Source organism: Nematolebias whitei, chromosome 18 (genome assembly GCF_014905685.2).
Source record: "Nematolebias whitei isolate Nwh7 chromosome 18, NemWhi1, whole genome shotgun sequence".
In the NCBI taxonomy this organism is placed as follows: domain Eukaryota; kingdom Metazoa; phylum Chordata; class Actinopteri; order Cyprinodontiformes; family Rivulidae; genus Nematolebias; species Nematolebias whitei.
Window position 1 is genome coordinate 12,118,374 of NC_056515.1, and position 26,084 is coordinate 12,144,457.

At 40.7% G+C, this 26,084-nt stretch overlaps 1 protein-coding gene across 3 annotated transcripts; it reads right to left on the reverse strand.

Moving 5' to 3' along the window:
• Positions 1-1,982: 1,982 nt before the first annotated feature.
• Positions 1,983-25,817, reverse strand: pik3r1 (phosphoinositide-3-kinase, regulatory subunit 1 (alpha)). 3 transcript variants are annotated; one of them, XM_037691962.1, is made up of 15 exons: positions 25,580-25,817; positions 24,117-24,720; positions 11,699-11,791; positions 11,481-11,555; positions 11,145-11,276; positions 10,118-10,319; positions 9,698-9,780; positions 5,778-5,982; positions 5,511-5,691; positions 5,298-5,423; positions 5,075-5,217; positions 4,807-4,983; positions 4,654-4,728; positions 4,399-4,569; positions 1,983-4,260 (listed from the first exon to the last, which is right to left on the reverse strand). In XM_037691962.1, the coding sequence occupies exons 2-15, from the start codon at positions 24,451-24,453 to the stop codon at positions 4,071-4,073; spliced, it is 2,190 nt and encodes a 729-aa protein (XP_037547890.1). In that variant the 5' UTR covers positions 24,454-24,720; positions 25,580-25,817; the 3' UTR covers positions 1,983-4,070. The 3 variants fall into 3 exon arrangements, with proteins under 3 accessions (XP_037547890.1, XP_037547889.1, XP_037547891.1); XM_037691961.1 differs by having other exon boundaries at positions 10,118-10,322; XM_037691963.1 differs by lacking the exons at positions 9,698-9,780; positions 10,118-10,319; positions 11,145-11,276; ... (2 more) ...; positions 24,117-24,720; positions 25,580-25,817 and adding an exon at positions 7,865-8,335.
• Positions 25,818-26,084: the final 267 nt, after the last annotated feature.

Consider the following 26,084-nt stretch of genomic DNA (forward strand, 5'->3'; position numbering starts at 1 on the left):
TAAACATTTAAAGACAATTTCAAAAACAATACAAAGCAGTATTAATTGTTTCAAACTAATTATAAACTACCAAGTCAGGCGGTCCTACTATATGCATTCCATGATTTTATTTTATTTTTTTTGACATGTTGCATGACCGCATGGGCTCAGGCCTGTCCAACTGCAACCAAACGCATTGGCTCTTTATACAATCGAGCTGTAAAAATTATAGATAAAAAGTTCATCTGCTATCATCACTGTACCATTATTAAGAAATATAATCTAATGAACTTATTTTTTTTATATTTTGTAATTGTTTTTTAAACAGAAATTAAACATAAATAAGTAAACTTACATGAAAAGAGAAAAAATAAATTTAAAAAAGGGTTGATGTATATTTAACATATAAATATTCTAAATTACATTACAACTACGACAGAGTCACACAAAATCTGGGTAATTTACCTCAGTATTTTTTTTCCATTTACTCCAGATCTTTTCAAATTTTGCAAGCAGCAATCTACCTGAAAAAAGTAATTCTTTCCATCTTATATAAACCATATATCATCTGATGCCAGTCATCCAGGGATGGAACTTTTATATCTAACCATTTATTTATGATAGCCTTTCGGGCTCCTAAATTAAAAATTCCAAATAAACTTTAAGATTCTGAGTCCACATCCCCTGAATGCAAAAATCCAAACAAAAACTCATCCCACTTAAAAGAAAATTGCATGCCTAAGATTACTTCCATATCTATGTGAATGTTTGTTCAAAAATCACGAATCTGTGGACATGACCAAAACAAATGAAAATGTTTTACTTCCTGGGCTCCACAGCAACTGGAGGAACCTGAATAATGTTTACTTTGAGCACGTGTTATGAAGTATTTCATTAGGGGTTTCCAGCCAAAACATCTCCATATAGCTGAACTAGTGATTTTCCACTGGATTGCACATTGTTGAAACCAAATGTCATTTGTGATGACATCATTTACTTCTCTCTCCCATTTTTGTTTAATGTAAGTTGTATTTAGACTTTTAACCTCTTGGATACCCGTATACGATCTTGAGATTAGTTCACATCCTGAATCTGATCGGTATACTTTAACAAAAATATTCAACAATGGGATATCCAATATATCTTTGCCGTCACGAATAAAATTTTGTAAGTGATGCCGGATTTGAAGATACCTATAAAAATCTGTATTTTGAATCGATACTGACTCTTTATTGAGTTAAAATCTCTCAAAGTAGTTTTGTCCAAAAAGTACAGTATGCAGTTAAACCATATTCTGTATATATATATATATATATATATATATAGTCAAGTCAGATTTATTTATATAGTGTTTTAAACACTTCCCACACTCTTGTAATATTCTAAACAATGTTTCTAAACTCTAATCGCTCTTAAAAAGCACAGAACGTCATGATTTCAGCTCCCTGCCTTCGGCTGCACTCTCGGCCACGCCCACTTCTCCTCTCTGCACGGAGATCAGCTGATCAGCTGCAGGAGGCAGCTTGTCCCACAGCTGTGGGCTGCACACAGGTGGTGAATCATTTAAAATAATTTATTTTAAATTTTAAAAATCCATGCCGATTGTGCGGCTCATCCATCGTGTGTCATGGCCAATCTTACTTTGGAAAACTCAATAGAGCGAGTCCGTGAAAAACGAACCGCGGAGTAACGAGGGGCTACTGTAAAGCCATTTTGTGTCTAAAGTTCAGTTGTTTATGGGAGACATCCTATACCTAGCTGACTCCTAAAGTTAATAAGTTGCAGATGTAAATCCAATAATTATACTCCAAGTTCATTAAAATTCATCCAGTGGTTAAGAAAATATTTTGCTAACAGGTCATTTGGCCGTGAAACCTATTTGTAATCTAAAAGAACTCCAAGTCATCGAGTTACTTTGAGTTGGGCTGTTCCCAAACTGTGAGTGAACCAACGCTGAATGTTTGAAGAAGAAAAGAATTAATTCAATAAACACATTAGAAGACTTTGTTTTGAAAAAGAAGTGTTTTATTTCATTTTTAACAAAGCCCAATACAGATCTGAAGCCAAACTTGGGAACACTGGCCAATTTTAACCCAATCATGTGTGGGACACTTTTAATACAATTAAAACCCAAAACTTAAGCACAAATTCGCACGTTATCTGTGATCTTTAGAAAATAAAGACGATAAACAAAAAGGTTTGTGCCAGCAGCTTTTTGTGAGGTAAATAAAAACGAGACTTCTGGTAAATATCACATTTCACAGATGATCCATTACTTTGATCAAAATCAATAAAACCCTAAAAATGACGGCTCTTAAACATGTGCTAATCTTTGTGTCTTGGATGAGCAGTTTGGTTAAACTCACTGGTCAGTACCATAGTTGAAAAACATCGCCCGTTTGCATATTCCTCCAATAAACAAAGGATGGAGGTGAAGAAACGTGACGCACTGGTGAAAATGAAACCACATTTAGTTCAGTGTCAGGAGTGACAGCTGCAACATCGACGTGATGACGGTGGGCTTTCCAAAACAATCTCAACCTTTTGAATTTCTCAAATTAGACACAATTTAAGGCTTCTGAGTCAAACTGGGTTTGCTCGTGTACCACTTAGTTTAATGCTAAACCAAAGCTGTTAAAGGAAACGAGTGGAGAAGTGGCATCTTATAGAAAAGGACTACGTGCGTTTCACCCGCTGAAATTTGAAATCAATTTCTGAAATGAGCTGATCCATCCATGTAAACATTTTCTGATACAGAAAAAATATGAAGTGTAAAATGCATATTGATCTTATATTCTCATATGGAAACATATTTATTAGATATTTTTATAAGAAAATAAATCTTTCCTGCTGTTTTGGTGGTGATATGGGTCGTACGGTCCCATCAGTTCTGAGTCCTTGAACAAAAATCTGCACGTCGGCTTTGTTCTGTCGGAGAAAACGTACTCTTCACTGAAGCAGCTCAAATACTCAAAAGGCTCTGCCTGAGAGGAACATTAGATAGAAAGCAAAATAAAGACTAATAAAATACTCATCTTGCCATCTTTCATCAGCTGTTCATGTATAATAAAGTGTATGTTTCTAATATTAACTTTAAAAATTACAAGCATTTTTTACCATTTCTTGGCATTTTGACACAAAATATCCTCTAGGATATTTACATAAGAAAGATACTGTTCGAGCAATAAAACAAGCTTATATGTGGGTTGCAACAGAGTCGAACGGTTCTGAAATACAAATGGAAAAGAAATTTGCATAGCAGATCAGAAGAGAACTAGACAGGAAGTGATCCTTTTTGGTACGGTGCACTCTTGATTCATGACTTTGTACAATTTCACATATGTACACGAAACAATAAGTCCGTTCATTGTTTCACCTGCGCGCAGCTGAAATCAAGTTTGTTGTGCACTGTAATGCTCGACGAAAAGAAGGCAGGATGCAGACTTTTTTCCTCTCCACTCTTCTAAAACAAGTCTATAGGAGTCGTTTTTCCAAAAAGGAACAAAAAATAAACGTGTTTAAAAATAAAAAAAACAGAAAGAAGGTGCCATTTTGCTACATTTTTTCAGCTGATCATAGTCGGATACCGAAGAGGTAACACAAGCAGATGTGTTACACAGGCCTCCAACATCACACAGTTGTCCGATTCGATGAGTTTTGGTCACGTGGACAGACAGAACAAAACACAAACACACCGACGACGTAAGGAAAAACAAAAAGGTTGTGGCCAGTGAGTCCAGTTCCACTCCAACAGCTCATCTGCTGCAGTTTGACATTCTGGCTGGTAAAGTTTTGAAACAAATAAAAAAACAAGCACCGTAAGGAAAAGGCCTCAGAAGTCCTCTGATCGGGAAGTTCATCAGTTCCTGATAGTTTCTGTGCTTCCACGGGAAAAAAAAAAAAAGCAAAAAGAAATTACATTCAGACTCGCCTCAGGTTTGCGGTCAGGCAAAGTTACTGAAATGCTTCAGGCTTCATTATCTTTTCCTCTGGTTTAAAGTCCAAACCAGCCATCAGAGCCTTTACTTCCAATCATGGAGTCCACAGCACGTCTCCTGTGGGTTTAAACGTCCGTGTCCATGGAAACGTCCTCATCGTCTCTGCTGACCGTAAACTGGGTATGCTAGCGTCACATTTAGTGAGTCATTGTGCTGGACTAAAGACGTGTGCTGGTAGTGAAGTACTAGTTCTTTCAGTGAGCTGTACAGGTTATATGGTTCTGCGAAGCCGTAGCCTGAGGGGGTCTTGTTGATGACGCAGTGCTTCGACTCGCCGTCCACACTGCAAACACAGGACAACCATTACAATCACAAAGTCCAAGACTTGAGAAATGTGAACGTTTTGGTATGTGTGCTCCAGCTGCTAACAGAGGTGTTTGTGCACCACTTCTACAAGGTTTGTGTCACTGCAGCTACGTACACGACGCTGCAGGCGTAGCATCCTGCTTTGCTGCTGTCCCGAACCAGGAACGTTCCATCTCTCTTGCCCTGAAGCAGCGCCTCGGCCTGGACTCGGTTGATGTTGCCCAGTCTCCAGGTCCGCTCGTCGTGATGAGGAAGGTCATCATCATCATCCACCATAGAGTATTGACTTGAGAAAGGCGAGGCACCCAGATGTTAGCCGTGACATTAAACATGTTCAGTTGGTGTTTTATTTACTGTTAATCAAACTTACTCTTCTGTGTTCTCGTTCTTGATTCCCAGCCACTCGTTGAGTTTTTTCTGTCGGACTCCCTTTTGGGTCAGCCACCTGTGAGACAGAGTGGACATTAGAAACCAGGGAGGACCAGTTTACCAGCCAACAGGACCAGTCAGGGGCTGCACTTACATGAGGTACTGGTCTCTGGTCTTGCGGAGCTGGATCAGGTCAGGTTTGATGCTGTTCATCCTTTTGTCGATCTCTCTGTAGTCTGCTGCCTGTTTCTTCAAGTCTTCCTCCAGCCTACGCTTGCTGTCAACTATTTCACTTATCCTGGACTTCAACTTCTCGTAGTTTCCCATGATTCTATAAAAAAAAAAAACAAAAGACGACAAACGGTTAAGAAAAATAAGTCAAAACATTATATTCACAGGTTGCACCATTTCAGCCTTCTTACCTCTGGATCTCCTTGTCGTTTCCTTCTCTCTTGAACTTCTCGATGTACTCCTTGCTGTACCGCTCTTGTGTTTGACACTGCTCCTCGAATATCTTTATCGTTTCATTAAAAGCTTCTATTGCTGTGCGTTTCATTTGGATCTCCTGAAAGCAGAAGTTTTAATGAGTCCAGTCCAAATGCTGCTGTAGCACTCCTGTCCTCATTAGATGGAGGTGGAGCTCACCTGTGATGTTCTGGTGTACTCCTCATAGAGGCGATCATACTCTTTGTTCTTCTCCTGGTACTGTTGGTGGTACTCACACAACTTCCTCCCCACAGCTTCAATGTTGTCCTCTTTCACCACCTGATCCTGAGGAGGGATTTAGAAAAGCTGTGGTTAATTTGACTCAAAATACAAATTAATTTTAAGAACTACTTGTTGCGGAGCTGGCTTCACCTGCTGGTGTTTGGAAACCGGATACAGCAGCTTGACATCTAGCTTAGGATTGTATTGAGCCAGTGACTCATTGCGATAGTGGTTGATGAGCTCAACGACAGAGCTGAAGGTCAGCGGGTCTGAGAAGCCATATTTCCCATCTCGGTGAAATATCTTGATGAGCTTATTGTTTCCTCCTTTCCTGTAGACAAACACAAAACAAAGAGCTAAATTAAACCCTGGACACAAATTAAAGACGGCCAAAGAGTGAGAGGAGGAGCAGCTCACCTCAGAGTCAGAGTGTAGTCTCCGTGCATCTTCGTAGACGCATCTCGTACCAAAAACGTACCGTCTGCAGTATCCCTCAGTTTCTCGTTGACTTCCTCCCGAGAGATGTCCCCCCAGTACCATTCAGCATCCTGCAGAGCCATGTTGTTGTTCATGCCGTTGCTGTTAGTCACAGAGGTGGGCTTGGGTGGCTTTGGAGGTAGAGCTGTTGGGACAACAGGAGCAAATGTAGAATGTAAATATCTCGTTGCTCCTTTTCACATCTTCATTCCTGGAGTCTTACAGTTACAGCAGATTAAAGCACAATCCTGAGCTGAATTAAGATTTGCTTTTAAAAAAATTAAGAGCTCTACTAAAAAAAAGGACTGATCGTGTTACTGCAGGCTCTCACTCATGCTTTCTCTATTAACTGAACAGAGCTAATGAAACTGTGCCCCCCTCCAGCTGAAAGACGACAGCAGCCATGGAGTGGGAGGGGACAAGTGTGAGTCAGTGAGAAATCTCATTCAAGAAAAGGGTCATCTATAAATAATCCCAGCTTTAAATGCAGCAGAGCAGCCTTTTGAAACGACGACGCACAGAATAGATTTGAAGATAAAAACGTGAACTGGTTAAATGAATGTAGCTCACACACTTTAAAACATATCACAGCTGAAGAACAAACCGCCTTCAAGCTGAGCTTTAAAGTGGGATAACCTTTTATTGTTCAATGGATTTAACATCAATAAATCAATAAAAGTTGAGCCGACAGTTTTTCCTAGCAGTGGCAGAGCTAAGGTGGCTGGCTATTTATAACTTGCAAATCTGCACTGCCACTGCATTAACACTCCTTCTGCACCACTGGGAATAGCAGAAGTTTGCTCACTGAAACCAAGTCAGGAGCTGCACCTAGAAAATGATCAGAAAGCAAAGAGGTTTGTGATGTCTGCAGCCTGACAGTTCAAACAAAGCTTCTCCTCCGGCCACTCAACGTGATCTCTACACATTTCTACAATTGTCTTAATCTCCAGCTTCATAAACCTGCACAAAAACGCAGCACGATTGCTTATCTTTGCTACAGTCAAATCAACACCTTCTTACTGAACCACCTAAACAGCACTTAAGCAGCAGCAGCCTGCTCAGTAACGTGTTACATCACTTACCACAGCCAATCACACAGGGGGTCTGTCACCAACCGCTCCTGCATCTTTTTATTTCCTGAGAACGATGAGGTCACTCATAAAGCACGTCCCCTATTACCGTCCACCTTTAATTTTTTACAAGCCTGCAGCTAAATCATTGTTCCCTCTGAGAAACATCAAGTTTTGAAGGCGAACGAGCAGATAAAAGGACCCTGCAGCTGGTTTCATGCTTCCCCAGCACGTCCCGTCTCCTCCTATGGAGCGTGTGCACTGGCTCTCTTGCAGGTTGCTCGGCCCCTCCTCCCTGCGTGTGTCGTGTGGACGTTAGGTCCGTCCCACTGCTGGCACGCAGACAAAGCCAGCTCTGCTGCAGTAGCACGTACGCAGCTGAATTATAATGCCTGGCCTGGTCAGCGGTACTCTGAGACCCAAAATACAGCTGTAATCCCACAGCATGACACTCGACGTGACAGAGACGGCCCACTTCATTTACTTAATGGCATTAAAATAGAACTGCATCATAATTAGGGATTCTACTGAAACTCTGTTATACTTACAAGTTCCAGGTTTAACTGAGAACCAGTTTTAAAAAAAAAATCAAAAAGCCACTGAATCAGATTTGAAATAAAACATTTAAAGTTTAAGAAATAAATGAAGGAACCAGGTCAATGTTGTTTAAAAAAACTAGTGAAGTGCATGCGGTTGTTTAGAACATCTATAAATAATCAGACATTTCAGCTCTGTGAACAGTCTACACTGAAGAGGCGCACGCTCCAACCTTGGGCAAGTTAGTCCACAAAGACTGGAGGCTTACAGAGAAAACCAACTTTTCTTGTTCTGATTTTTGTGTTACGATGAAGTAATATTGTCTTTTTGTAACCATAGAAACCAGTTTACATTTTAGCCTGAAGGAAAACAGCAGAAATTCAATGTCCCGTTTCTTTTTGGTACAAGGATCAAACTTACGTTGCAAGTTAAGCATATTGTGCTGGATGAACAGTCTCTTTTCTGAAGTTTCTTTTTTATTCCCAAAGTTCAGTTTAATCCCAGTGAATGACATTCAGGTCCCCTGGTTGAACTCCACTTCATAGTTTAGTCTGCAAAGACGACGACTCCTTTAATTCCCAAAAAGACTGCAGCTTTATGGGCTTCTTAATAAAATCCAGGTAATCCGTTTGGCGTGAGGCAGGTGCAACATGCGGCAGTGTGAGTGCAACTGACTCTCTCTCTCAGACGACTCGCTGCTTAGTTCCTGCTGAGAGTCCCTCCTCCTCTGTTCCCTTTTAGAGCTGTGTGAGGTTGAGGACTGCTCACGTGGAGGTGCAGAATTAATGATTAGCAGTAGCTGCTCTGGAGTTGCTCTGAACGCCGGCGTCGCTCGTGTTCGACTCTTCGTATCTTTGCTCACTCCTTCCCTGTCTGTTTGTAAAGGACTGGGAGGGAAGGTTTAAAGGGGAAGTGGGCTGTTCAGTCTTATGATTAACTTGCAGAGTTTTAAATATTTGCTGACTGAGCCCTTTGAGGGGCAGTACGTGGATATCCAGGCGGAGGGAGGCCTGAGGGGGGAGTAGGAGGGAGGCTCCAGAGACTGGAAGCAGACCTCAGTTAACAAGAAGGGCTCTGTGGTGCAGGCCGACTTTCCAGCCAACCAAATCTAAGTGGGCCTTTTGTCGCTTACTTAAAATAGGCTCGCAGTAACTGGGAGGAGGCATGCAGACGCTGAGCATACACGCACACGCAATCTAAACATGCATGTTTACAAAGTACGCTCTCGTCTTTAGTCCCAGATATTTGGATGACTGACGACTGAAACCTGGCACGCCTGAACTTTTGTTGTCAAATGTACTTTTTCTGTGTGAGAAACTGGAAGCATGCAGCTACCAGTCAGACCATCCCTCCATCCTCCGTCCCCCTCCCACAGTGCTCCCGCAGGTGCAAATTGCTGACAACTGAGAGCGGTCCGAGCACAGCCACGCTATAAAAAGCCCAACAGGTAATAAATGTTTTTAACAGACACAGTCAGTCTACAGGCTGCGGACCTGCTAACAACACTGCTTTTAACAAGCACTGTAAAAATGCATGTGCCACACAACATGCTGCCGTCTCACAGCAGACACACCATCCACAACTGTAGCTCTGTTTCCGAGCTGTAGAAGTTGGCCATGAGAACATAGATATAAATATAAAGTGGGAAACAGAATATTGTAAAACTCCTATGAACAGTTTAATCATTTTACTACGAAGTGTCAAAAGCTAATTCAGAGACGACCATGCTTACAACAAGTTACTGAAAGTTTTCACCTAATTTAAAACCAATAATCGACACAGTCACGTTACAACGTCCAAACGTTTGCAGTCATCACTCTCCAATGAAAACCACGAGTACATAAAAGTACAATTATAAAGTAGTTTAACGTTTATGTTTACTATGGAAATCTACAAGTTCTAATCTCAAGGTTCTGTATCAGCAACACGATCGGGGCTCGTGTTAACGTTCATCTAGTGCACCGTAGCACAGTTTGAAATCGTTTCACATCCTAAATGTTGGCAGCTTACCTGGTGGGGTAGCCTGCAGCGCTGAGAGTTACAATGAAGCAGTTCGCTTCACTGCCTTGCCTCGTGCTATTAATAGCTAAATGTTCGGTTTCTGTAGCGCACCACTTTAATTTCATATTCTGCACCAACTAATAAATAATGTAAATAAATACCATAACACTTTTTTCCTTAGGCAGCGATGCAAACCAAAGCTGTGCTGATTTGATAAAGTGGTAAAAGACAGAAATAAAAGAATGAACGTACCTGGAGCAGCTAGACTCTCAGTCCACTCGCTGGTCACCAGAACCTCAATGATCTTGATAAAAACATCCAGATTGGCTTCACAGCTGGAATGGGTGAGAAGATGAGGGGAAAAGGAAAGTTCAAAGTTTTACTGCCCAGATGACTATCATTGCCATTTTGGTTTCAATCTGATAGTAATTCAGGCTTAGCTACTTTAATTGCACTGCACAGCTGTGAGGAGAAAAGCTCTAACCTATATTTGTGTTAAACCCATGAGTGCCTGTCAGCCTGCACTTTGAGTGCTTCACTGAATGTGCAGGACTGAGTGCATGTGTGCGTGCATGTGTGCCAGAACTGCATGACTGAGCCTGCACACTCATCTATCTTTAACAAACCTGAATGTGTAGCTGGAGGGCATGAGCCCACTAATCCAAGACTCACCTGGTGGGCTGTTGTCTGAAAAACACAGGACTGAAAATCTCGCCAAGAGCTCTGGCACTGAGCAGGTTCTTGGACCCGCTCTGACACACTCGTGCAAAATGCCTCAGCAGACACTGGAGAGTCAACCAGTATTGGGGTGGCAGGCTTGGGGAGCTGGCGATGTGACGCAACAGCTGGGCACATTCCTCAGAGTTCACCACCTCTGCTGGAAAAGACGAGAGCATCAAGAAGGTCAGATGGATGAGACGAGACAAACTGATGGTGCAGAAAAGGTTTTCTTTAGATAAAGAGCACAAAATGAAAGTTCACGCTTCAGACAATAAAGAGATGGAAAAAGTCGTCATGTGCAGTTGGTTCTGAAAACCGCAGAGAGACTGTGTGGTTAACGATGAGCGTAAGGTACACTAGCAGGTGATTGGCTGCTCAGCGATGATAGAGATCAACCTTCAAGCTCGTTTTAGCTGCTATCAGCCACAGATATCCTGTTTCTGGCCATGTGACGGCAAGAAAATGAACAGTTACAGAACAGAAAGGTGATTTTTAGAGGCAGCAAAAAAAACCAAAAAAAAAAAACCACTTTCAGTAGAATATTTAAACATTTGAAAATATTCTTTAAACAAAATTTGTATAAATTAAAAACACTCAGAGGTAAAAAATAAATAAATAAGTTGAGATGGAGAAGCAAAAGCTAGTAATGAGCTCTTGCAGTTTTGTGCTTGTGATGCACAGCAAGACGAAGGGTACGACATCAACACTACTGTACTGTAAATACTCTGTCCTCATCAATGTTCCAATACATATTGAACATTATTATTGATATTGTTTATATTATTTCTTTATATATTCTATTGTTTATTAACATTTAGGAACTTTTGTGTGAAATCTTTTTTATCTTTTTATCTGTTGCTGCTGTTGCACTTGAATTTCCCATCCGTGGGACAATAAAGGCTGTTTCTATTCTATTCTATTCTATTAAAAAAGCTGCACATGAAATAAATGATCACGTGACTATTTTCATGAATAGCACCTTTGGCCGTGAGGATCATCTGAGCATGGACTGCAACGGGCACAATGGGTTGGGGCAGATCCTGGAGGTACTGCAGCAGACCATCACACAAAACTGGAAGTTCCAGCTGGTCCAGGTCTACTGCGGGAGGATCTGAAATGCAATGCAGTGCTAGTTACATGTCTACATACGTGCTCGTGATGACAAAACCGCAGCACTTTGTGCTGTTTTGAACAACATGAATGTGCAAACAGAACTCTGTTTCCCTCGATGTGAGACTTCCTCTTGTACGTCTTACTCACTGCAAATGTAGAGTTCTCAAAAGCTAATTACAAAGTGGAGGAAAAAGCCTCTTACCACAGTCATAATACTGTCTGACTTCAAGTCCACCTCCAGCAGTGAATGCTCGATATAAAGTGGGGTTCTCCAGACCTACAAATGATCAAATAAGGTCACCTAATGCTGTTCAGTAAAACTGCTAAAATGTCAATAAATGTGGAATCAGTGTTGAGATAATGAACAGGTGCAGTGGCTCATAATGATGGACAAAATGAGGTTTCAGTATGGAAGCTCACCTTTCCTCTCAATAGCTTCCAGCAGTTTAGACAGCAAAGGTGGAGCGGTCTCTGGGAGGAAAAACTGTTCTGTCAAGTCCGGCAAACAGAAGCCTGGTGGAAAACACAACAAAGACAAAATATTGTTACAGGAAGTCTGTGGCTTGACACCAATTATCACCAGTCAGGCGTATTCTGCAAACCTTAGGACAAGTAGGATGAATATAACCCTAGTTTACCTGTAAAATATGTGAATGTGCTGAAAATCTGTAATACTTTTACACATCATACATACATTGTATTATACATTATCACACACACACAACCAAAGAACTGCTTTAAAAAAAGAAAAAAGATGATTAAAGAAACTGATGTAATAACAGAAATGGTTTTGCTTCTACAACTCTGCAGCCTGGTGTGGCCATGAAAGCATAAAGGAATGAGCAAGAACTTTATTTGCATTTGTGAACGTATATTTTGACAAGAGTACTGCATTATACAACCACCAACAAACTACTATACATCAATCTATAGCAGGGGTGTTCACACTTTGTCAGCATGGAGCTCCTTTTACAAAGTGATCTACGTACTATAAGGCCCCGTTTACACGAGAACAACCTCTGGAAATGTTAGTGTTTTTTACATGATTATTGGAGGTAATAAACAAAAAATGAGCAGGTTTAAATGAAAAACGCTGTAGTTTCCACGTCAGTCAGGTTGCCAGATAAGAAATTATTAACTATAGTACTGTGGCTTTAAAATGAAAGTATTTTGACCTAAACTGTCATATGTGCAGAGTAAAGATATTCTAAGATGAGGTGTGTGTTGTTTGTTGAACATGTGCACAGAAAAGGAGGGGGTAAATAAGACATTTAAAATTTATCTGGCAACCCTGAGCTGCATTCATTGTGCATGCAGCATCTGCATGACACTTAGGTCCAAACTGGTGAACACAGCAACGTCTCTCTGGAGCCTGGACTTTATTAGTTTTGCTGTTACATGCTGAAAAAGGGTGAGCAGCACAAAAACACTCTGCTCTCTGCCTTTTATTATAACTGTTGTTATTTATTATAACTGTTGTTATTTATTATAATTGTTGATATTTATTATAACTATTGTTATTTATTATAACTGTTGTTATTTATTATAACTGCTGTTATTTATTACAATTGTTGTTATTTATTATAACTGCTGTTATTTATTATAAGTGTTGTTAGAGCAGAAAAACTGGACTGCAGCCCCCTGTAGTGCACATGTGCGACTTCACACTGGAGCATTTCACACCTCTGTGGGTTCCCCTGAAAATCTCCACTCTGAGACCTGGAATCAGAAACCTTTGGTTTCAGGGAGAATGAGGCTGTTGTCTGTAAATGAACGAACGATTCACGTCGTGTAAACAAGGGGCTCACCTGTCAGTCAGTCAAGTGACTAATTTTATAGATGGATGACAGGCTGACATGTGTTTTTTAAATGACATGCAATCTACCCATAATGCCTTTGAGATCGACCAGTAGATCGAAATCAACGTATTGGGCACACCTGACCTATAGCAATAGACCGGACAAGCAAAGACCTTGTATAATATTTGACCTTGATTTGTGACCTTGACCTCGGAGCTGGGGTGATGAAAATAAGTGCAACACTCCATCTAGTGATGATGCATATGTGAAACAAGTTCCATTGAGTTATCTTAAGTGGATCAGAAGTTTTGGCCTGGACAAGAGAAAATTTAGGGACAGATGTCTGGAGACTATACGATAATGCTTTTGTCTTTTTATCTTGGCATTTAATAAAAAAGTAGTGTTTCTAAAAAGCACAATAGTTAAAAATTTGAAACTGCAGATCTGTGAATAAAATCTGCTTCAGAATCTTGTTTTTCTGTTTACAATAAAATGGGGACTGTTTTAAATCTTGCATTAAATGTTTTAAAGTCTATAAATGGATTCTAGGTGAATGAAGTGAAATTTCTAGGTGGACAACTCAACTAAACTGCTCAGGGGCCACAGTTACTGAAAGCCAACAGCTCAGGGGCCGGACATCCAGCAATTAAAGTCATTATAATAATAATAATAATAATGTCATCACAATGTCAGCACTGTATGTTTCCATACAATGGCGAAATTAGTCTCTGCATTTAACCCATCCACCACCAGGTGGTGCAGTGGGCAGCTATTGAAAGCGCCCGGGGGACATTTTTGGGAATTAGACGTGCTGCCCAGAGACGCCACGTGATGTGCAGTGACTGGGGATCGAACCTGGGACTCTCGGGTCCCAAGCCGGCTGCCCTGCCTCTACACCATCTCGGCCCCATGTAAATAAACAAAGTATTACAATGATCTGTTACTTTTTAAAAGTTTTTATTTTGTTGAATTGAATCATAAATGTTGGGGCTGGGACAGCAACACCATCAGCCTGATCAAGAAAGTTCATCAGAGACTCTACTTCCTCAGACGGCTGAGGCGAGCTGGTCTGGAAGCTCAGTCCTCACCTCCTTCAACAGGTGTGCAGTGGAGAGCATCCTGTGCTCCAGCATCAACGTGTGGCATGGAGGCTGCACAGCTGCAGAAAGAAAAGCTTTGCAGAGAGTGGTGAAGGCTGCACAGAAGATGTTGGAGTCAGCCTCCCCACCATCAAGGACATTTACACCTCCAGATGCAGGAAGAGGGCCACCTGCATCGTGAAGGACTCCACTCACCCAGCACACACACTTTTTGCCCCGCTCCCCTCAGGAAGGAGGTTGAGGAGCATTAAGTGTAGAACCACTAGACTGAGGAACAGCTTCTACCCTGAGGCTGTTAGACTCATGAATCTCTAACCAGAATAATCACTGTAATGACACTTTAATGAGCAACTTGTCACTTTATCGGTGCTGCTGTATTCCTTCATATCCATCTGCTCACACAGACTCATGTTCAGGTTGCTGTTGTTACGCTGTATTGTTTTACATTATTACTGTTTAGCGTATATCAGATCCTTTAGCGTACCGTTTAGTGATTGTTTAGTAGATATCATAGATCCTTATTAGTTTCTTTTTATACTTTATATTTTTGCTATTTCTGGGTGGTAACTGGGACCTCGAGTACACAATATCATTCCACCTCTACATGAATGACAATGAACTTGAACTTAAATGCAATAAACAGAGCCCTAAAGTATAATTAAAAAAATAAATTACATTTCAAGATGTATTTCCTTGTAATAAACGTAGTGATATTCTAATGTAAAACAATATTAAAAACAACATTTTACGCCTCTTATTTAAAACAAATGTTATTCTGACATCTCTGGTGTGCCAAATCTTTACACCATTTTATTTTTATTTATCTTGTTTGATGCAACACGGAGGTCAGGTGGTCTGCCTAATTTCAATGACAAAGTTATTGAACTTAAATACCGATATCTAGACACCAAACTACAACACTAATGAGAGAAACTGCACTTCTTCGACTGGACAGCGGCAGAACAGTCTGGTTCAAAAGATACAAGAGCGATTCACAGTGATGCAGGCGCTCATTTGTTAAGGAGGAACGAGCACTGTTTTTATGGCAGTGAGGGATTTCATCCGTGGTGCCACAGCGGACAGCCGCACCGACAGTGCAAAATCTTTTTGCAGGCGAACGACCGAAGCAGGTGGAAAGGTCTGGTGGAAGCCACAGTGTTTAGATAATGCCTCCGCAGGCTAATCCTTCGTCACGGTGCTGCACTTGTTGCAAAGCAGACGCATCAACTTGCCTTCAGCAGTTTCACTAAAAACATATTAATCTGTCCACTCACTGCTGAAGTTACAATTTTCAATGTCAACTTTTCTTTTTTTCAGTTTTACGAATGACATTATGTTGCTGCGTTTTCGAACTACCGGTACTCTCGTTAGCAAGCACTACAAGCTACAAACACGTCACCAGTCCGGAGGGCCTGTGGACGTCAGGAATACTGAATGATGATTGGCTGCTCAGACTGGCTGCCCAGGATCACAGATCGTCTATACAACATCGCCACGCTGATAAAAATATTTCTCATTTCAGATTTTGTTGTTATTCTGCTGTTTTTCTGATTTCAAATCTATTTTTATATAAATGAAGTCAATGGCAGGCGGATGAGTTGTATAACCCTGTCATAGATCAGGTACTGCAATTTTAAATAACATACGATAGAACTTTATTGATCCCACAGGATGAAGCGAAGAGTGGTATAGACTAACCAACTTTTTGCATTATTGACCAACTGTTCCATATTTGAGATCAAGAAGTTTGGGGCAACACGTGACAATCTCTAAATCTTTATATTACAATGAAATAAGCATTAACAATTCACCATAAAGTGAATATTAGATAACATATCAGAAGACTGTTTATGAATGCAAAAGAATACCACAAAATTTGGGTTTGCTTCCTAGAGCAAAATTAAAAATTGTATTTTTTTATTTTATTTTATTTATATAAGGTAATACATATATTAATAAGGTAATAAGCAGGTTCATCCAAATTAACATGTTCTGAATAGAGCAGGGCTCAGACTGGCATGTTGCGTGTGAAGAAACTGGATTACCAAAGACCTTCTAACCACCGAACACACAATTTTCATGTAGGACAAGTAGTCATCTGGAAGACATTAGTGGAATTGCAAACCTCAAGGGAGGAGGGAAGGTTCTCAGAAGTAGCAAACTTTGGAACGGAGCAAAGTTTCCCTAAATAAAAATCAAGACAGTGCTGCCATCACACACCTTGGAAGTATAAGCTTTCTCTCAGACAAGATACCCAACACGACTCTTTCTACAGCCGTCCTTCTTTCTGAGAAACTGAAATCACAATCAGAAGTTAAATGAAACACAACCTGGCTACCTCTCCACTGATCATGTCTATAAAAATACCTTAACAACCTGGAAAACGCCAGTTTCATTAAACATTCATCACAAATTGCCGTTTCCTTTAGTCATTTTGAATTCAGAAACCGATTCACAAAGAGCACTTATACAAAGGTACAACCGCATCCGTTACATTTCTCCAACATCCAGGTGAAAACTCCTACAACACGACAGGTTTTCAAAGTGAACCCACGTCCTGGTTTTCTTGGCTCCATCCAAGGTTGGCTGGCGTACGAGGGACACAGGGTCGACTGAAGATAAAGTTGCTTCTTGGTACTGTCAACGATGTGACAGTTTTGATGCCAATGGAACAAGATCACGTATCAGATCAAATATGGCAGAAATGTCTCGAGCCATCGGTGATGATTTCTGAGAGGCCTTGGTATGAGATCAAATGATCAGCATGCTTCTGCTGGCCACAGCTTGTTGCCTAGGAAGCAGATATAGTAAGACGAATCTTTGAGGTGTCATGATAATTCTGTCAAAACAAAAGATGTCTAACGGTATAAAGAATACTGGGGTAGCATTTATTACAGAGATGTACAGCCAGTTTAAGAATGGATGGATTTAAAGCAGTTCGCTCAGGAGGATGGTAAACAGAAATCTAATCTTTGTAAACATCATGCCCAACACAAACATCACACATTGTTTACAGTTTTACACACACACAAAAAGCTAAAGCCTGTTACTAAGTTGCCTTCTATTTTTAAGGAGTTAAAAAGCTTCAGATTATAATGAATTTGGTTTCTGTGGTAACTTTGAAAAGAAAAAGAGGTGACGGGGCCTCTTGTACATGCTTCTGCAAGCCTGCATGTTTGGCAGGCCTCTCGATATGCCAAAGGCCTCAGTCAGTCAGTAATAGTTAGACAACCGCAGGTCGAGGAAGTCTCTGCAGCTGCCACGAGTAGTGCTGTGGGGTACAATCTCACCGGCTCAAATGGCACGTCTGAATCGAACAAAATGTAGACTGCGGGTAGGAGAGGGCCAGAGCACTATGAACTCACTAAAGATAGCACACACTTAAGATAAATTTAGAGAGCCTGCTCAAGTAACCGGCATTTTCAAGTTGCACTATTTCTAAAAGTGAAAAGGTCTAGCTGAGACACGCCAGTAGAAATCAGACATAAGACACACAAGAACACATTTGAGAGCAAAACACCTCTGCATTACAAGTAACAGTTTCAGCATTATAAGACTCAAAAATGCCTTTTAACATTGCATGGGTGCACCAAGAATGTATTTCCTCATGGCTCATCGGTGACAAGGAAAAATGGTCGGACGATGTCTCCTGCAGGCTGAAAGACGCAGTGCAAACCTGAGGCAGCAGCCAATGAGTGCACTGTTGCTATAGTCTGACCATTAACCCTGTAGGGGGAAACTGTCAGTGGATGAGAACAGTCACTTTTCTAACATGGGATAACTACAAAGAACCTATTTTTAGGAATAATGAAGCTCGTTTAGAGCGAACAGGGAAGAAACTCAAACGAGTGTCAGGGATTTAAATCAGTTTCAAGTTTGACAAAGTGTATATTCTCAAGTAAACTGTATAAACCTTTGATTGGATAAAGAGGCCATGAAAAAAAGGTTTCTCAGACGTGACAATATGCCATTAGTTAATCTAATCCTAGTTTTTGATACAAGATCAAAACTGTGGTTTATAAGTAAAGTAAGAAACGTTCAGGATTGTGTAAAAAACAAACGGGTTTTAAAGACTTGTAACAACACGAGTCTTTAACTTATAGAGTTTACTTGACTGAGCACCTCGTGCACAACAACAGGTGCACGTGTAGGTTCATTCTATAAAAATGAGCTTTTAGTAGAAGGTAACTCTTGGGTTGAAACTAATGGAAAAGTTTAAAATGTTAAGACTTATGCAACAACCTGCAGCATGACACGTTCCCCACAACACTAGTTTTTCCACCATATGAGCCCCTCTTGCTATAAATTACATATCTGAAATTTGTTTGTTGCTTTGTTTGGCATACTTTGTCTTTGTGATCTCATCTTTGTCTCGTTCAGACCCATCAGCCTGTCCTGTATTCCTTGCTCTCATTTCTAATCCCTCTAGCGGACATGCACAGAGTCGAGTAAAGAAAATTTAACAAATCAGACTTCAGTTTATGAAACAATGAAATAGTCCTGCAGGGTCATACTAGCAACTAAATGTAGGTCTGACTGGATGGGCTCACAGAAGCATAATAGGTGGGGGAAATATTTTAAAGCCCTGGTTGTATCACACGCTGAAATTACTTCATGTCACAGTCCAAGTGGCAGTACTTATAATGAAGGTCTGGTTTCATTTTTCTCTGAAACTAACAGTAACTTAATTAAATGTCCTGGTCACCACTCATTACTAGTCGGTGGCAGTAATGCACCATGAAGTCAGTAACTGCTAACAAACACCATCAGAAGAAGAAAAAGCCATGTTCATTCATTCAACCTTTATTTAGACAGGTAAATCCCACTGAGCCTCGAGGACTCACTTACAAGAGAGACCTGATAATGTGTGGGTGTTTCATGAGTGAACAGTAGAGAACTGCACATTATGCAGACCAAAGTTGTCAAGAATCTAGCACTTCCAACACGAGCAACTTGATCAATCTAACACACACACACGCGAACAGATTGCCAACAGCATCAGGAAATGGCTGCAGTTTGTCTTTAAGCCATAGAGGATTCTGGGAGCACGTGGATCTGTGCACAAGCTCGCCGGCAGTCTCACTGTTCACCATCACTAGTGAGCAAATTTGGAAAAGACTTGCTATCCTGACTGACAACACGAAAGGTCAGCTCCTCTCATTTCATCACTTCCAAGGCCATTGGAAGAAGTGTAATGGTATTTTGTTAGTACTTGTATCAATACTCTGTACCAGCAACTAATGAATTGTAGGTACTTGTAATAAGTTTGATAAACGGTGATATTTGTGCAACCCCAGAAGAATTTAACTCCAGTAACATAAACAGTAACAGTGTCAGTAAAACCGCGATCACTGGGGTACTATTCAGCATGATACTATTTATTATCTGGTTGCGTTCTGCTATTACTTTATTCAGCACTTGGCACATTACTGATTCATCTCAAAGCTACAAATCAGTCTTTCATGCAGCCTGTGTGCGTCCCTCCATCTGAGAAGAGCCAGCACATTCCTGGGCACGGCTGCCTTCAGTCAAGGAACACTACGATCTGCTGGGCTCACGCTGCTACTGACGAGGGTAGTCCTGACACGTGACTACCAGGTTTGGAAAATATAACTAAATAAATAAAACTGAAACTACTGCCAAGGCTACAAAATGCATTACTTAAAGAAAACAGACATCTTAGCAGGAAATATCTGACAGTGCAGAGTGTTCAACAGAGCACATGTCAGAGCAAGTGTTCAAGCGGTCCAGAAAAGGAGGGCTGCGTTACCTCAAAGCTCCGTCACAAAACAGGTTGTGTAAAATGGCTGCCCAGACCAGTGTGTTTTTAAAGCTCTCTCTGTCCGTTCATAAATCACTGAGAAAGTAGACCACTTCCTGCGCAGATGTAAGTTTTCAGAAATAAAGCGGGCAGTGTGGAACCAAAAAAGAGGCGTGCAGCTGAACTCAGCTGGGCTGAAGTAAAGCACGGCGCCTGACAGACATCTCCCTCATGCCGTGTACAAAACATGATTTAAGGCCTCACTTGCAAAAGAAATCTATGATCTATATGGGATTAGACTAGTTAAATAGGGTTCATCAATAATAACAATCCTCTGTGATTATTTTTTAAACAAGCTACAAAGTTGCCGCATGTCATCAAGAACATAAATGTGTTTGTTGTTTAATCCTGCAAGCGCGTAGTCGTAAAGTCATCAGATCATCTTAGTGAGCCAAAAAAAGCACTTGTAGATGCTCCGATTCTACTGCACAAATACACAACGTGTCTTTCTCCTGTGAAAACAAGCAAAGCCATCGTTGTGTGATAAGAAGAAGAATAGCTTTTTTCAACAGAAACACTGCAGAACATGTGAATAATCGAATAGTTTTTAGAAAGTCTGCTGCAGTGTCTTGTTTTAATTTGCAACATTACACGCAAACTGAAAAAATGCTGATAAAAGACTCGGAGGGCATCAAACAGCTCTTACAAGACTGATCACGCAGAGCCGCACGCAGTTATTCACACCGACTGAAGAAAAGTTTGCACGTTACAAAACATTTATTAAAATACTGTAAAAATGTATGAGAAACTTTAATGTTCCACATTGTCATTGAGCTTTAGTCGTGTTAACTTATTCTTACACCCATCAGAATAAGTTGTGTTTTTGAGCAGCTTCAGGATCGTCACATTTACTTTATGGTCATTCAGAACGATGAGCACAACGTGTGCTTAAAACAGGAAGACAACAAAAGTCAAATACTCAGAGTTGAGTAGGAACTGTGCACCATGAGCCTGACAGGCCGAAGCATTTGAACGTTCTCTCAACCCTGAGGCCCAGCTAAGGAGCAACACTTTAATGTTTCTGGGAAGAAGAAAAAAAGCTGAGAACTGGAACGAGGCGGAATAGTTTCCCAGCCCTGCCCTGTCTCTTTCTTTCTCTGCCTCTCCACATCTGCTGCACTCATGTAACCCCCCTCCCTGCCTCCCCCTCTGGCTCAGAGAGGAGAGGCCCCTTTCCAAGCCTCAATTCTCCACCTTCTTCACCCTCCCAGAGCTCACTGTAGGAACTATCAAAACATTTAAAAAGGAGGAGGAAGAAAAAAAAAAGCTTTGGTGCAGGAGGAAGGGAGCTGGATCTCTTGGTGGTGGGCAATAAATCACAAACACTGGGAGCAACAAGACCCTCTTCAAAGCCCCTTTGAGCATAGACAGCCCTGGTTCCTCCCAAAGCCCTCCATATACCCCATACCCTGCTTCAGCCCCTCTACTAGGCCCTGATCCCTGTGCACACTATCCCTTACAGCACCCCCCACCCCCATTCATAATCGCCTCCCACAGCCCAGGACACAGAGACTTTTCTTCTCTCGGCTCTATATTCACACTCGCTCCAGGCCCAGCGTTGCTGCCACTCATCCAGGACGCAGCCATTCAGCACATGCCCCCTCACACACATCCATGCTCACCCTGCAAACCGCAGCAAGGAATTTCACAATCGCACCACAAAGAGCAGAAACTGGAGACCTGGCAACTACAGCTGCACTTGAGGTGTTCAGAGTGCACGTTCACACGAGCAACAGCCTCTTCAGAAACATGCACGTTTTAATTAAGACTTCATAGTTATGGCTGTGACTGAGCACAATTTCCAAGAATCCAAAAAAAGAAAAAAGAAACAAGTTCTAACTTGCCATCATGTGAGAATTATTTCAGGTGAATTTTAAACAAAAAAATGTATCACTGCAAAGTATCTGTATTTATAATACACATTTAAAAACTGATTATGCTTAGAGCCACAAATATGAAGTTAGTACTTTTTTTATTTTATGGAAAACAGACGTAAAACACATTTATGAAAAATGCTAACACGACGAGCTTGGTGCAAAATCCTCGGGACTGAATCAGTAACATTGTGTTACAGTGAATTTGTTTTTACAACAAACTTTCTTTCACAGTATTTTTTTTTACTTTTGCTTTGTTTGAAATTACAACATTTACTCTGATACTTTTTTTTTATACACTTTATATAATTCCTCCTCTAGTATGGGCCATTGACTCATTGGTGATGTAACGCAGGCCTATTGTGTAACAGCAATAAATATCTGTGTAAAACACTGAGCAGTGATTCATGCAACTCATGGAATAATCACAAAATACTTAGAATCAAGGACATTTAGTGTGACCTGATCATTTTCACCCTACATGTTTCATGCTTAGTTTTGCTGCAAAAACTAAAATTTGCATGCATTAAACAAAATACCAAAGCTTTGCATGACAGTATAGAAATACAGCAGTCCCTCGCTACTTCGCGGTTTGTTTATCACGGACTCGCTCTATTGCGGTTTTTCAAAAAAAGATTGGACATGACACGAGTGGCTGATTGATGGATGAACCACACAATCGGCATGGAATTTTTATTTAAAATAAATTATTTTAAATTATTTAGCACCTCCTGCACCTATGTGCAGCCCATACTGCAGAATAAACTTCCTGCTGCAGCTGATCAGCATGCAGAACAGAGAAGCTGATCATGACATGACATTCTGTGCTTTTTTAGAGCGTTTAGAAACATTATTTAGAATATTGCAAGAGTGTGGGATTTAAAACGTCTCTCTCTCTCTCTATATATATATATATATATATATATATATATATATATATATATATATATACACACACACACTAAAATAAACTACTTACTACTTGTACTAATAGTCCTACTTCGCGGTTTTTCACTTATCGCAGGTCTTCAGGGTACAGATCCCTGCGATAAGCGAGGGACTACTATACTTGCCTTTTTACATAACTATGTATAAAATGTGTAGTCATGTGATTTTCTACGAAAACTTTAATGCAATAGAAATTGTCATTACCGGTATATCAAGGTATCAATTTCTAATAAAATAATGGATCATCTTTTAAAGTTCAGCAAAAGCTCTCTCGGGATAAAAACTGTTTTCATCAGGAAACGGTGGTGCAAGCCAAAATCTAAAATTGACTCAGATAAAACACCTAATTACATTTAATGGCAATAATTGCAATTTACATAACGCTAAACGATGACTGTCATGCTGCAACAAGGCCTGCTAAAACACAACACCTTCAAGTATTTCAGCCTCTTGTTTATGAGCATTTAGCTTTTCTGACAATCACAAACAAAACAAAACTGTTTTATACTTTGTTAGCAAACATCAACATGTAAAACAATCAGGACCTAACACAGAAGGGTCCAATCCTGGTCCTCATGGGCCACTAACATGCATGTTTTATAAGTTTCACTGCCCCGACTCGTTAATCCAAATACCTCCTCATGTTCTGCAAAAGCCTGTTCAAATCAGGTGTATGTAAAAAATTTAACAATCACTATTATTGTTTAAAGTTGTCTGAACACACACACACACACACACACACACACACACACACACACACACACAGCGGTTTCAGTCCATTGGGGTTCAGTTAGAGGAAAACAGAAACAAAGTGATATCTACTGGTACCGTCTGCAACGACACATGATGTTTTATTGTGCCCCCGGTGCCAGTGGCCTCTGGGACCGAGCACGGTACACATTCAGAGCAGCTCGACAGCGCTGGGAGCAGCGACTTGTTTCAACAAAAACCTTTTTACAGTATCAAACCCTTTTCCAGACAGTATTAAACTGGCTCCACACGTTCAGGTTGCTTCTCGTAAAAAACACAGCAACGGACGAACTCTATAGTTTTTCTGCAAACTGCCACGCTAAACTGTTGATAAAGGCAAGACGTGGCTGAAATCGCTGCAATAATCATGTTAAAGATGTGTGGGAAATTACATGACAGTCAACATTAATGTTCAGTTGTAATCTTATGTGGTACAGTAAAATAAGCAAGCATGTCACAGTGAGAGAAACAAACCAGTCACTGTTTTTTCTTTTCAAACAAAACCCATAAATATCACGAGTTTAAGAGATTTGGTGTAAAACTCACCTTGATCCGAGTCAGAATCTGCCTCTGCTTTGAAGGAGCCTGGAGCTACAGGTAAGGGTCTGAGAGGCCTCGGCTTAGGTGTAGGGGGAGAGATCCATTTCTTCCCGATGTACTCGACATATGTCCCAGGGAAGTCCCCTTTCTCCTGAGTGGTTTCGTTAAAGCCTGGAAGCCAGCCGATCTCTTTGGGCTGCTGCTCCAGACCATCGGTGTAGCCATGGGCCACCAGGGCCCCTTTGCTTACCAACAGAATATCCCCCACATGCAGGTCAATGTCTTCCTCTCTCTCCTTTTTGTAGTCGTACAGCGCTCTGTACTGATATCCTTCAGCACTCATCCTGATCACTTTTGTCTTTAAAGGTGTTTTCTTGAAGAAGTGCTTCAATTAATTACTTTACGTTTCACGTTTTTTTCTGCCCAAGTGTTCAGTCCCAGTACTTCCAAAAACGAAAAACAACAGTTTTATGAAGACGTCGATATCTAGCTTGCCTTGATCCTTTTACAGTTCATGTCCTGTCTCAATAAACTGCAGCTCTCTTGGCGTGTCACCCCACAGTATGTACCCATCAGTAAATGGCCTGAAGCTGAGTTGGCTTATCCAGACCTGCAAAACGAGAGACGACCATGTTTAACACACTGCACAAGATAACCACTGTCTGCTCTGCATGCAGTGCTCACATGTGAGTTTAGTTTGTACATAAATTAATAACTTATACATATATAAAATTGGAATAAAGGAACAAGATTTATTATAAGATTTTTTTCAGGTCTCTCTTGTAAATGAGTCCTCGAGGCTCAGTGGGATTAACCTGTCTAAATAAAGGTTGAATGAAAGAAATAGAATATGTTTTAAGGGCAGTTTCATACATTAAATCTAAAGTGGTGGATTATTTTTCATAGACTGTCCACATTTATGTTTGACACATATGTTAAGACGTGTATATTGCATACGCTTCATACAAAAAAAAAGTAGTCAAATGAACATCCCACAGAAGTTTACATGTATTTTAGAATAAAAATTAGATGGTATAATCCAAGTTGTGTTTCACTGAACTGCTTCAGATTAAGCTCTTATCATCTGACAAGATATAATCTGGGTCAAAAGTAAATAATTCACTGCTCAGACTCCAATGATGAGCCCGTTCATTTTATTGGGACCTTTAGATAAGACGCACAGGTTTGTCACCATCAGAGCTAAAGTCATTGTTATACAAACTAATAATGATCATTTCACTGGTCTGCTCACTAAACGTGTCAGAAACCAGTCTGCCCATCATCTCACAGCTAGGTTAGCAGGACGGACACAAAGAGGGGGGTGGGGGGGTTGAATGTTAAAGTAAATGTAGAAACAAATTCAAGTTTAACTAAGTGCCATTTGGGAAAACTTATGTCTCGAACATACTTTTAGTCGCCTTTTATGACCAGGCTAAACATTTAGCTAACAAAGTTAGACGTGAACTCACGCTGTGCAGAGATCCTCCGGACGATTTCGACAAGTCCCTTTTCCTCCAAATTAAACCGCTTCCACTTCCTCAAACTTCGTTAAACGTTAACCGAATGCAACCTGAACTGGTCCTTCATCCACGTGGTTAAAAAGGAAAAAGTCCCTGCCGCTGTCTAAAGTCGATATATTGACGAGAACAAAGTGTTACAACACAGCGTCGACAGAACAGCGCAGCTCCCCGCTCCCAGCAAATGTTCCTGACCGTCGCCCCAGTGGCCAGCGAGGGGGGCGGAGGCAGTATGCGATCGTTCATTGGTCAGTGCGCCTGTCAATCAATGACGTCACATATTCCAACCTATACCCTTCCTGTGTGAGGCTCCCACACCCCCTTATCGTCCTCTTCGTGCAAAGCGAACAACCATTTTAATTACATAAGTGCGTGTATATTTAAAAAAAAAAAACTCTTTACTGTGCATTTATGCAGTTTTTTTTTAACCAAAATTGTTTTTACGCCATTATCATTC